The following is a 13,884-nucleotide window of genomic DNA, read 5'->3' as shown; positions in this document are numbered from 1 at the left end:
TTTTTTTTTTTTGAAGGGTTTTTCATGTCTCTATCTCCTTCAGTTCCGCTCTTGGAGTTACATGGCACTTACTCTCAAATTGATCATATAATTGGAAGTAAAACACTCCTCAGTAAATGCAAAATAACTGAAATAATAACTAACAGTCTCTTAGGCCACAGCACAATCAAATTAGAATTCAAGATTAAGAAACTCACTCAGAACCACACAATTGGAAATTGAACTACTTGCTCTCGAATGACTCCTGAGTAAACAATGAAATTAAGGCAGAACTCAAGAAGTTCTTTGAAACCGGTGAGAACAAAGAGACAATGTACCAGAATCTCTGGGATGCTGCTAAAGCAGTGTTAAGAGGGAAATTTACAGCGCTAAATGCCACTTCAGAAAGCTAGAAAGGTCTCAAATCGACACCCTAGCATAACAACTAAAAGAACTAGAGAACCAAGAGCAAAATATTCACAAAGCTAGCAGAAGGGAAGAAATAACCAAGATCAGAGTGGAACTTGTTATTTCTTTTAAAATCTTGAGTTGTATACTTATTTCATTTTCATTTTATAGATTGAATAATGAAAACATTTAAAGTTATTAGTTTCAGTAAAATCTTTGTCAGCATCTATGTGTTTTCATTATTTTATTATTTTTATTTTTCTTCAGAAAGTAGTATATTTTTCCCTGTATAGACAACAGTTATGTAGAATAGTATATTCATTTGCTTCTGTATTCTTGTGTAGAATTCAGTTTTTTTTCACTTTATTAGCCATATTTGCATTTTTTTAATTTACCAAGTATACTCTCAATTGATTTCACACCAAAGGATCATTTATAGTGTAATAAAATTGTGTATTCCCTTTAGGAGAAATGGCTTCTTAGCTGATGTTTATTTTTAGAAAACTTCTTAATTTTGTAATAAAAATTCTAATATAGACCCCTACAAATTATTTTTAAGCTAAGATGCACTTCAGTAGAATCTCTTGTGATGTTTGTGTCAGTGTTACAAATCACTTAGATTAAATACTCTTTTTTTTTGTAATGCAACTCAGAATTTAAGTAGAAATACATATTTTTGTTTCATGGTCTTTATATTCTAATTTTTCAAAGTTAAAAGTATAAAATATGAATGAAGATACTGTATTTTTGCATATTTAAAATATGTATATTTGTCATTTCCCAAAGTATTCTGATATAATTCTAATTGATTAACTTAATTTGTAATTTCTATACATTTCTTCTGCTTCATAGTTTGAGATGAAATATCTAATACATGTATTATCTTTTTCTTGATAACCTCTAATAACATCTTGTTTTTCACTATGGTTATTTGAACCAAGAATATCTGTGATTGTGAGGTAGTATTAGAAAATAAATATAAAATCATATTATTTCTCTCCTACAAGGAAACATGTACACTAAATTTTCATTTCTAAAGAAAGCAAAATACTTTCAAAAGTTCTTCATTTTATTTTCTATCTTAGAGCATCTGGAAGTATTTGGTCTATTTAACCAAATTTTCTATTAGAAAACCATTAAGAGTCTGTGTGTTTTTATTTGATTTTTAAAAATAATGGGCATCACCTATTTTATCTGAAGATTTATACTGCACAAAAAAGTTGTAAGCCTTTATACTGCATAATAAATGTTATTATGTGTATATATACATATTATAGTATTAAAAGAAAGTTTTCATCAAATCCCTAAAAGACTATTAGATGGAACTTTGGCTCAGGGTACATGACATTGAGAACTGTTGGACTAAAGTAGTGACTGTTACACTGAACTTGAAATAGATTGAATTTGTATTCTGAATTTAGGTAGGAAATATCTAATAATACATTACTAAAGTTATTAGAGGAAGGTAGAATATGTACTGTTATCCGTATCTAAGAAAATCAAGACGGAAAGTATTACATATATAAAAGTACCAGGAATAAAGAAACAAAAACACCAAACAAATGCCCATAATGTTATTTTTCTGGCATCATATCTATTTAACAAATGGCATTGAGATTTCATAGCTTATCAGCCAACGTGATGTTCCTGATAGCTGTAGTTGTCTTGCAATTCTAGTTTTAGTTAACACACATTTCATCTCAATTTCCCAAGGCATAATGTAAGCAGAGCTTTACCTTTGTTGTCAAGGAATCTTTCTTCTAATTCTTTTTAAGAATAGATCATTTCTTGCATGGCAAATATTTGGGGCCTCCGGCTTTTAGGAAAGGGAAATTTGAATAGTTTCTCATTCACAGAAAGGAAAGAAGTCTGGTGCCTGTCACTCCATGGAATGTTCTTGTTATTGCTTTGTCGTCATTTCTACCAGGGATCTGCTGCCCAATGATGACCATCCTCCATCTTTCCCACAATGTCTGTCCATTGTAAAGTCATCTTGCTGGTCTCCTTCCCAGTAGATTCATATCAAGAGTCAAGATACTTGTCTTTGCAGCTTTCCATACACGAAAGGAAAACTCAACTGTTTTCCATTCTCATTTGCACACTATTATGTATTACAGTAGAATCAGACTGTAGAAATAGAAAATGTCTGAGCATCTTTCTTATATGTTACAAAATCAAAGACATGCTCACTCTGCTGTGGTGGAAGGTTTGGGATGTCTTCATTCCTCTTTGATAAATCACAAAAAGTCACTATTAAACGAAACTACTGTGCCTTCTCCCACAAATACCCATCTCAAAAAGGTTGGGAGGTCTTCTTGAATCTTCCTGCAGAGGCACTGAATAAAGTAAACCTAAGATTAAGTATTTTGAGAATCACCTCCACCAATTAACTCATTGCTCAACTTTGAAAATGGCATTCTTATTCAGTTTGCTAATATTCTATTAGCAAGTCTGGACCTGGTGTTTTCTTTTATGTCTAACCTGTATTATATATTGGTGTGAAGGGCATTTGATTCATAAAACAAACAGTGAAATTCTTTTCCTTTTCCAATAAAATATGTATTATTTAAAAGTTAGAACACATTAAAGTTCTAAAGCCTCACTATTAGATAATTTTAATGGCATCAAAGTCTACTAATTCTAATAGTAATACTATTAATTACTATAAAATGCTTTGAATAATACATATTTAATTAATGTTCCAGTTTAATGTTGTTTGATACCTTCCAGAGTTCTCAATATTAGGTATTAATCTCACCTTGGTTGTCCCCTTATTATAAACTTTCTGCCAGTTACCATATCTGCCAATATAAAAACAGAATTACTATTTTAGGAAGACAAAACATGACCCTCTATGATCCAGTTCCAGTCATCTTCTCCTCTCCAGCTTCTTGCTCCATTGCTTGCTTTGCACTTTATACTCCTGAAACACAACCTTTTTAGTACGTCTTCACATACAATATGCTGTTCTTTGCCCTTGAGGATGGTGCCAGCTCTGCCCTCTAACCTCAAGAGGCACAAGAGCACAGCAATTATGCATGTTGGCTCTGAAATTAGACTATATATGTGACTGCAATAAAGGTTATGTAAGCTCTCTTGTCCTTTAGTATCATTATCTGTAAAATGAAAATACTGATAACACTTCATGGGGCTGCTGTGGGGATTAAATGAGTCAGTATATGCAGTACTTAGAAGAGAGCTGTACACTTAGGTGCACTATTCAGTGTAGCTGTAATTATCATTTCATGGGTATACATTGCTCTTCTTCTATGACTCAGCTTAGAGACTTTGTTTTTAGGAACGTTTTGCCTTCAGAACACAAACCTACCAGGCATTGTGCTTCCTTTTATATGGCAGGAAATGTGAGATGCAGCTATTCGTCTTTTACTTTCAAGGGGACTTATTGGCACATACTTAATAACTGGATCTCTAAACTTCACTCGAGAGGCCAGTCCCTCATCATAGAGTTCATCTTTCACCCTCTGGAGGGCAGATATCTTAACAGTTTCCAGCATACTCACCACCTCTTGTTCATGCTGTCTGATCTGCACGATGTCGTCAATGTAATGAATCACTGTGACGTTCTGTGGGATGTCCAGATCGCTTCAGATTACATATATTATTACTGAAAAGAGTTGATTTATCCCTGAGGGCAAAACTGTAAATGAATATTCTTATCTATACTCTGACTCTGAACTATTTCTGATCTCCTTCTCTAATTGGAGTGGAAGGAGTATGCATTTGCCAAATCAATGGCCATATGCAGTGTATGTGTGGCCTTATAAAACTTCTCTAGCAATAATACCACATCTGTAACAGAAACTGCAATCAGGACTACTCTTTAGTTAAGCCTGCAGACGTTTATAGTCATCTTCCAGAAATTCTCTGGTGTTGGCCGGGGACAGGCTGGTGGATTAAATGGGGATATGACAGGGACCACTACCATCTCTCCTCATCCCATTGCACCCAGGATAGGATATTATCTTTGATTTAATCTCTTGGCTGGATTTTCAGATATTTTAATGTGACCTTCCCAACTACGATAGCTTTTATAGCTCTTACTTCACAGACCAGAGACCCGGTGTAGGGATTACTTCAATTGACAAGCGTAACAATTTCAATTATACTCTTAGAGACTAGGAGAATGATCACTGACTGGGTTGTGGTTTCAGGGGGTCCACTGTGAACTAGACTTCAGTCAGGCTCCATTTTTTGCCTTGCCCCATAGGTACCCTCTCTTATGTCTCCAAGTATCAATGTTACTGAACAACCAATACTTGGTAGTCCTTGAAATGTCCGATTATTCCCCTTTTTTCAGGGCTTAGTTGCCTGGATAAATGACCATAGTTTCCTTTGGGAAAGGACTAGGGGAATCACAGTATTGACTTGCTGGGATGTTTCAGGGTCTTTATTCCTAGGGACCCTGACACCTCTTTGGTTAGCAGGTTCCAGAAGTGAAAATTGTCTCGTCTGAGAACTGACCCAAGTATTGTGACTTTTAATAGGGGTGACTACCCTCTGCTTCCAGACTTTGTTCATTTTCCCTTGACAATGTCACCTATCAGAATCCTGTATTTTCCTTTTAAAGGCCTTATTTGAAATCCCACTTCTCTGTATTCTTGATCTTCTAAGCTTAGGTAAAATGAATGTCCCCAGCCTCTGAACTCTCATACACATGTGGTGATTATAGCCTGTTTTCTGTTATATTTTTTTGTGTATGTATTTGCCCCTACTTGACTGTACATTGATGCTGGAAATGTTATCTTATCATCTTATTATTTAAATGCCCCACGTCATGCTTTGAACATATTATGCAAGCTATGGAAGCTTACTGATGATTTTAATGACACTGGCTTTTCTTCTGCATTTAGCCCTTAATAGAACATATTCCTGTTCTATTTATATGCTATTTTGTGTATGTAAACCTGTATACTAAAAGACAAAAATGTTGTCACATTTTATATAGAGTCTCATAGAATTTTTGCCAGACTTTTCATTCTTTTTGATATTAGATGTTAAGATTTTAATTAATCAACTGCCAAATTTTCTTATGCAAAATGTTGTTTCTTATAGATAATTTGCGGTAAAAGCCTTTCAGTGAATGAAATGACTCTTAGCACTTTGAAAGAAAAAGGCTACAAAGCTGCTTTCATTGGAATAGGTGAGTAGTTTACTCTTAAATATATTTATTTATAATGTATTTTTTATTTCCTAGCAATATCCAGAAGAATGACTGCCTTCAGACATTTTCATGATGGAAGTTATATTTATTCAGGGAATAACAGATAGAAATGTTTGGCCAAGTAACTAAATTTCTATTTTATAAGTACTTGTGTTGTTTCACCTTAATTATGGAGAGATTTTGGCAAGATTTTTTTTTTTTTTAATCTTCCCATTCTTTCACCACACCATCGTCACCAGTGAGAATCTCTAGGAAGAAAATATTTTCAAGTCATGTCACCGGAAACTCAGAATCTGTCTAGAGGCTGTAGCTTTCTTTTTATGATACAACAATTGTCTAAAGTGATAATGAAGGACAGAGTTGGCTGGTTCCCTTTTGCTACTCGTTTTTCAAAATTTTCTAAAGACTTTTCTTATTTGGTTGAATTGTTTAAATGTTCCATCAGTGTTCTGAAAGTCCCATAGACAGTGTATTACTCCTGAAGCACTCAATGTATACTGTTTTCTCATATTTTGCCTAAATTTGTTACAGGGAATGAGTTTTCTAACATTTTTCTTCCACTTAGTGTTTACTGAGAGACCAAAGAGAACAAGTGAGTTGACTTGACTTAGTCTTTGCCTCATGCATGTCATATTCATTCTCTGATATGATTTGTACTATGGGAAATTATGGCATATAAATTGAGTATGTTAAATCAGGGATCCCCAAACTCAGGGCCATGAAGTCGTACTGTACTGTTAGGAACCTGGCCACACAGCAGGAGGTGAGTAGTGGGCAAGTGAGCCTTACTGCCTGAGCTCTGCATCCTGTCAGATCAGCATTAGATTAGATTAGAATCTAATGGCATTAGACTCTCATAGGAGTGCAAACTCTATTGTGAACTGGGCATGTGAAGGATCTAAGTTGCATGTTCCTTATGAGAATCTAAAACTAATGCCTGATGATCTGAGGTGGAACAGTTTCATCCCGATACCATCCTTCTTCTCCAACCTGGTCCATGGTAAATTTTTCTTCCATGAGACTGGTCCTTGGTACTAAAATGGTTGGGAGCAATGTGTTAAACTGTTACTCATTTTTAATATAAACCCTTCGTCATGTGTTTTACTTTGTCTGTCTCTTTGGCAGTTCACACCCAGAATGTGAAGTTCTAAATATCACCACTTTAAGTGATCACACACTGAGTAATGTTCGTTTGGCAGCTGTCCTTTTTTATTGCCTTTCTAGAGTGCAGTCATTATTAATGCTTCTTTGTCCACTAAACTTTTCTTATCAGAATGTCGTATCTGAGACCATGTCTGTCAGCCCCGTTTTTTAGGTGAAAAATTATGGAAAGCAATATAAATTTGCACTGTCATCTAGCTCCTAAATGTCTCAACTGAACCTCCTTCCTTTCAAAAAATTTTGGGTGCTATTGCTGTTAGTATCTGTCTATATCATCTTAATTACAATATTATAATTATTGTGTATATCAAAAGTAGGAAGAGGCAAGATCTGATATTTTCCCTAGGTTCTATTTTTAGGCATATTATATTTGACTTTAGCTTTACTTTTCAACATTACGTTTGTATTGAGAATTTAATGTAAAGAAATTGGGCAGGTGTCTATAAGTTCCAATTACTGTCAATAAACACATGATCAAAAATGCTTGGTCAGTAATAAGTGAAAAATTTCATCAGGCTTTAGGTCTGCAATACTGATAATGTTATCAAATAACTATTTGAAATTCACCATTATACTGAGAGATATGTTTTCCATTACTTGAGTATATACTAATACAATTATTAATACATGTATCTGTAAGAACTTCATCTACAAAGGATCTCTGTACTGAAGAAATGTGGACCAATAAAGTAACCAATACATTGAAATATCCAAATTAATTACATAAGAAGCAAATTATTCCAAAAACTTGGAATAATTAAATTGTTCATCACTCTGAGTAGTTATAACCATGAAACACCTTCTAACTGAAACAATCAATAGTTTCAACTTTTTTATTTTATTCTATTATGTCCCCATAAATATATTATTTGATAATGCTATACTGGTTCACAATACAGTTGTCTCCATTTGATTCTGCACTGAGGTGTGAATACAGCATTTAGAATGTAGAGTCCTTTCATATTTATGTGCTGTGCATTTTCATGCTGAGAAGTGAATCTTTGACATTTTGGTGTAGTGATGTGAGGAATGCAGTTATGCTCTATTTCAGTATTTTGTATGAAACATACACAAAAAAATTCATCATGTCAAAAAAGAAAAGCTTCAGTCTGTGGAAGACAAGTAGCCGTATTCTCTAGGAAATGTTTATTTGACACTCATGTGTGTCGATTTGGGAATTTATGACCTTTGTATTACCATATAACTGTCGGTTACTTGGACAGCCACACAACCTTACATGCTTTTGTTCATTAAACTTGCTTCCATATTGTAATTAAACTTTACTCACTTATTTTATTTACCCTTCCTCACTGATTTTGTAGGAAGAAATGTAGAATAGGAATTCCATATTATTTAGGATATAGGTTTGGGCACTTTCAGAAAGCAATAGAGGGTAAAACAATATAAACATTTAGTTCTTTCTCATGTAACAGTGTAAGCCATTTTCAAACCTGAATTCCATCTTTGGTCTATGGGTAGTTACCATGTTCACATTCATGCTAATAGAAGTGGGAAAGAGGGAAGCAGCTCCTTTACTATTATATTTATGAGCCAGAAGTGACACAAATCAATTCTTCTTTTATCTCATTGTCTGTAAACTGATCATATAAGCATGGCAACAGCAGAGGGTGCCGGGAAGTATTGCCTTTTGCTGGTGGACATAATCTCCATCAAATGTCTAGAATCATAGGGAAAGGGGATGACAGATATTGAGAGAGGGTAGAAATAAACGTCTCTGTTACAGGTGTGCATCATCATTAGTGTTTGACACATGAGATCAGTAAAGCACTTAGTAGCAAAGAAAACACTCTTAGTACCTGGTGCATACATGTTGGTTACATAGGTAGTTTTTAAAAATGGAAATGCCAGACCGAGCATGGTGGCTCACGCCTGTAATCCCAGCACTTTGGGAGGCTGAGGTGGGCGGATCATGAGGTCAAGAGATCAAGACCATTCTGGCCAACATGGTGAAACCTCGTCTCTACTAAAAATACAAAAATTAGCCAGGCGTGGTGGCATGTGTTTGTAGTCCCGGCTACTCGAGAGGCTGAGGCAGGAGAATCGCTTGAATCCAGGAGGCGGAGGTTGCAGTGAGCTGAGATCTTGCCACTGCACTCTAGCCTCGCAACAGAGTGATGCTCCGTCTAAAAAATAAAGAAAAAAAAAAGGAGATGCTTTCTCTTTCTGGAGTTGGAAATGCCATAGTTATTGATCTTGTGTATTTATAACTACCATCTTGTTCTATGTTACATTGTGTAAAATAAAAAATATTTTTAATTAACTATGACTTAATGAAGATAGTTCATTAAGCCCACTGTATTAAGATAAGTCTGTTTGCATGTTTCCTGATTTTAACTATTGTGTGTGACATTGCTCATGAAAAGTCTCTCACTTTTAGAGTTTTCTCTAACTAATACTACCAGAGTTCATTAAGGAAATTATCTCATTGAATGTACATCATTGTTACTTCTAAAGATTTATGTCTCTTGAGCCATGAGAAGTTTAGTTTCTTCTAAGTACTAAGATAAAGCCCTATGTCTTACTCAAAATCAGTCTGTTATCTTCACAATAATGGAGTCTTTTTTAAAGACTCTAAAATTTTGGTAGTTTTACTGAAATCAAAGCACCTGGACAGCATGTTACTGACAGTATTGAGAAGTAGAATTGGAACATCTACTATACAAGGCTTTTTAAAAATATTGGATGGCTTTCTTTGTTTGGTATTGAAATTGACATAATAGGTTACAACCATTGTTTCTTCCTTTTTATTTTATAAAAATAACCAGAAAATAATAGAATAGAAAATATCAAAGTGTGTTGGCTATGGTTAGGGCAAGTGTTATTTTGTGAAAAATGTTTTTCAGCTGTGTGTGTGTGTGTTTGATGTGTGTGCTTGCACATACACACTGCAATAAAATAGAATGTATTTTTTAAATGTGGCTCTAAAGTTTGATAGTCAATGCTATGCAATGTGAGGACCCTGATGGACTAAACACCTTTTTCCCATAGTATACTCAACACCTATCAGTAAGTAGCTATTAGTGAGTTAAATAAGTATTGAATGACTACAATCAGTGTCCCAAACACTGTGCTAAGAATTTAAAAAACAATAAAGAAATCTGAATTAAGTGTTTAGGTTTGTATTAAATTGAGTCAGAAATATCATAAGACATTCAAAAAGAACAACCATAGTGCACAATTTCAGGAGTGGGACGTACTCAGGTAGACGGACTGGACATGGGTATAATTCCTTGTTTTTTTTTTTATTTTTGAAGTTCTGTGGGTAATTTTACTCTAGAGCCAAGTTTAAGAATCACTGTTACAGATAACTGAAGAGACGGACCTTTGATCTTTGTTTTAAAGGAGCCCATTTCTTTTTCTCTTTCTGATTGTCCATCTTCTGATAGATTTCCTCTCATAGCCTCATAAAACATGATAGTACCAAAAAGGTTAAACAAGCATGCAAGGGAAAGAACATCCAGTAAGACCCGTTTAGGTAACTGATCAAACTTTATATATTGTTCTGACAAGTTTTTCTTTCTTTGAATTTTTGTTTTTAGAGTGCATGAGAAAGAAGGGGTTAAAGGGAAAATGCAGTAAAATCCATTATGATAGTCACTATGAAGCAGGAACTACAGGAAGATGTTATAGAGAATAGTCACTTTTTCAACACCAAGTGCTTTACTTGTGTCTACCCAAAAGATTTCCCTTGAACTTACTTCTTGCTACCACCACTCCCCTCCCTTAATGCCACTGGAATACTGCTGTGGCCTCAATCAGTCTCTTTGGCCACCACTATTCACACAACAAAAGTAGTAATCATGCTGAAATAGGATCTGATCATTATTCCTCACTAAAACTCTTCCATAACTCTGTATTTCCTTCCAGATAAAGAAAAGTCCTCACAAAGGTTTTCAAGGCTCTTCTTGATTTGGTCACAGCTATGTCTCTAGTCACTTTTCCTATTAAATTATGCGATTCAGCCATTCTGAACTGTTTTTAGTTTTACCTTATCTGAATTTTTTTTAACCTCCATTTTTGGACATGGGTCTAGAGCTATCTTTATTTTCATATTTATATTCTTGACTTAGATGCCTTTTTTCTATTTGATACAATTATTTTACTTGTAATGATCTACTCTCTACCTTCATACTTTAGCCTGGATTAATGAATCATCTTCCTCACCCCCTCCCCCACACAAACCCTATGTTCCTGCTCTCTTTCTACATGTTCAGACTGGACTTTTACTGTAGTATTGCACTTCTTCACCCCCTTTATTATAATTGACTAGTTACATGTTTGTTTCCACCACTAGAAGTTAAGCTTCTTAAAGACTGTAGATTCTCTCTGACTTTTTCATTGACAAATGTTTGGTGCCTAGCAAAGTGGCTGGTACATAGTAGGAACTTTATAAGTATTTTCAATTATTGATTTTAAAATGCAACTCTTTTGACTGTAAAGTAAATTTATAGGTGGTTTAACACAGTTGGCAATTTTTGGAGGATTATAACATTGCCCAAACCCAGGGGGAATGCATTTTACATTATTATAATTTTGGTATTACACTATTAATGAAATAAACAAATAGGAATAGTGATATTAGAAGTGGTGATATTGGTAATAACAGCGGTAATAGTGAATATTATTCCAGGCTCAATTCTTAACATGATCTATCCTTTTAACTCTTAAAATGGTCCTTGAGGTCGATATTCTTAACACTCTTTTATGGATAAGAAAATTAAGACTATCAAAGGTAACAGAAAAGAAGTTAATGGCAACTAAAGCATGGAAAATGAGTTTTATAAAGAAAGAAAAAAAAAAAACAAGTGCAAATATCCATACTTCAATTGTGACCCTAAGCCAATATGACTCTGTCTACATTTCAGCATCTCACTTAAGATTCTAAAGAGGGTAAGCTCATACTCAAGAAGAATTAGTCTTTATATTTAAAGCCAATTTAATTGGCTTCTTAATCAGGAATTTCTAAATTGTACATAGTTGTGTATACTTTCTATTTATTTAGAGGAAAATGCAATAAAGTTTTTAGACCATTCACATTACTTCTATCCCCAGATAAAAATGTAGATTGTTTAGTCACTATCCGCAACTATGAATAGATTATTTTTAAAAATAAACCTGACTTAATTGTAAGCAAAAAGCAAGTCTTGAGTATTTTGCCAATCTACTTTTTTATTTGTAATATTTTTTAATCTAGTGTCACTTGTAAGTACTTGGGTATAATTGTAAAATGGCTCCCAAGAATTTGGAAATGAGGGAAATAGAATTCCAGCTGAGAGTTCATTAAATCATTACTTAATGAGTTCATGCAAAGCCCCAGAAGGAGATAAAATAGATGTAGGGCAATTATTCTTTGATCATATTAACATATCTATAGAAAGCACATATTAGTCTGCAGAAGCAGGCAGTGGGGGCTGGTCATCTTTAGAAGTGTTGAGGAAGAAAAGGAACCTGCAGAAATATCAGAAATATTGACAGTGTCTCTTTTAAGGCACCTGAATCAATGGACCAGGAGTTCTTTGAGCCCAGGTCATAACATAAACAGAGAAGTCCATTTTAAAGACCTCTGAATCTCCTTGTTCTGATTCCAAGCTCACCAAACTGCCACTGATTCCTAAATAGTTTGATTATGGGAGATGAGTGTGGGAAGGGGAGGTTGCAGTGAGGTGAGATGGTTCCACTGAACTCCAGCCTGGATGACAGAGTGAGGCACTGTTTCAAAATAAATAAATAAATAAGAAAGAAAGAAAAGAAAGGAAGACAAAAGAAAGGAAAAGTTTATTCTGTGTTCATATATAATGAAATATATGTCATTTATAGTAAAGAATATAGTTTTCCTTTTGTTATTTTTGGTTGTGTGCATATATCCCTCTCCTGTCACCCACACAAACACAGTATATTAAACATTTATGAGAGTTGGTGTTGGTTTTTATCCTTGAATTCCATATTTCAGCACATTTCTGAACATATAATAGAACATCAATAAAGTTTTTTGAAGTTAAATCATTGGAAAATTAAAAAAAAGAAACAATTGAAGAAATGAAAAGCAATGTAATAACTTGTTGAGAAATTTTGAGATTATACATGATTACTTCACTGCTTAAAATTCATGGATCTTTCCAAGCATCCTCTTTTATCTTTTTTTGTTTTTGACAAAATACAAAGACATATTCATTAGTTCTGATTAACGACTCAAAGGCACTCTTAAGTCATTCTTACTTTGATGCCTTATAATTATGTCAAGTATTACATTACTGTGCTGAATATCAGAGATTTTCTTTAAGTATTTTTGTTAATTTTTTTTTTTTTTTTTTTTTTTTTTTTTTTTGAGATGGAGTCTTGCTCTGTCGCCCAGGCTGGAGTGCAGTGGCGCAATCTCGGCTCACTGCAAGCTCCGCCTCCCGGGTTCACGCCATTCTCCTGCCTCAGCCTCCCGAGTAGCTGGGACTACAGGCGCCCGCCACTGCGCCCGGCTCATTTTTTCTATTTTTAGTAGAGACGGGGTTTCACCATGGTCTCGATCTCCTGACCTTGTGATCCGCCCGCCTCGGCCTCCCAAAGTGCTGGGATTACAGGCGTGAGCCACCGCGCCCGGCCTGTTAATTTTTAATGATAGTACTCGCTAGGGTTTAATGAACGTTTTGTGATGAAGATGATAATATAAGGAAACATTTTTAAAATCATGGCTTTTTCTACTTGTAGAAGTCTTTACATATTGTAGATGATCAATAAATATCTGTTGAAGTATTGATTAATTAATTAATGATTAACTTTAACCCTATTAACTCATTATGTCTTCCATATTATTGTAAAAAGGAGATAATTTATTAATCAATAAAGTTATTTTAACTTTCCGTAGCTTATATTTTTATTTTAAAGGACCTTTTATTAAAAAGCACAAATTATATTTTAACATATTTTATCTTCTTTGCATTTACCTTCTTTGCATTTATCTTCTTTGTATTTCTTTGGATGGAGACATGGAGGAATTTTTATTATATTTTTCTATATATGTTTCGTGGAATAAAGACATACTTATGGTAGTTACCTAAATTAAAGAAGTAAAACAATTCTTTTTGGTGTTTTCATTGTTTAAGCATTAATTTTAGTAGTTTCCAATGGCTTAATTAACTCTT

The 13,884-nt window shown here is 34.2% G+C and overlaps 1 protein-coding gene across 5 annotated transcripts in view; it reads left to right on the top strand.

The window, feature by feature from the left end:
* The window catches only part of DPYD (dihydropyrimidine dehydrogenase), an 869,249-nt gene that overhangs the window by 257,992 nt on the left and 597,373 nt on the right, over positions 1 to 13,884 (top strand). For all 5 annotated transcript variants that reach the window (XM_031654381.1, XM_031654339.1, XM_031654360.1 and 2 more), the window contains one exon: positions 5,461 to 5,548. In XM_031654381.1, the coding sequence (XP_031510241.1) occupies positions 5,461 to 5,548 (88 nt within the window). The remainder of the gene's footprint in view (positions 1 to 5,460; positions 5,549 to 13,884) is intronic.

This window comes from Papio anubis, chromosome 1 (assembly GCF_008728515.1).
Source record: "Papio anubis isolate 15944 chromosome 1, Panubis1.0, whole genome shotgun sequence".
Lineage (NCBI taxonomy): Eukaryota > Metazoa > Chordata > Mammalia > Primates > Cercopithecidae > Papio > Papio anubis.
This window is presented reverse-complemented; position numbering and strand designations above follow the sequence as displayed.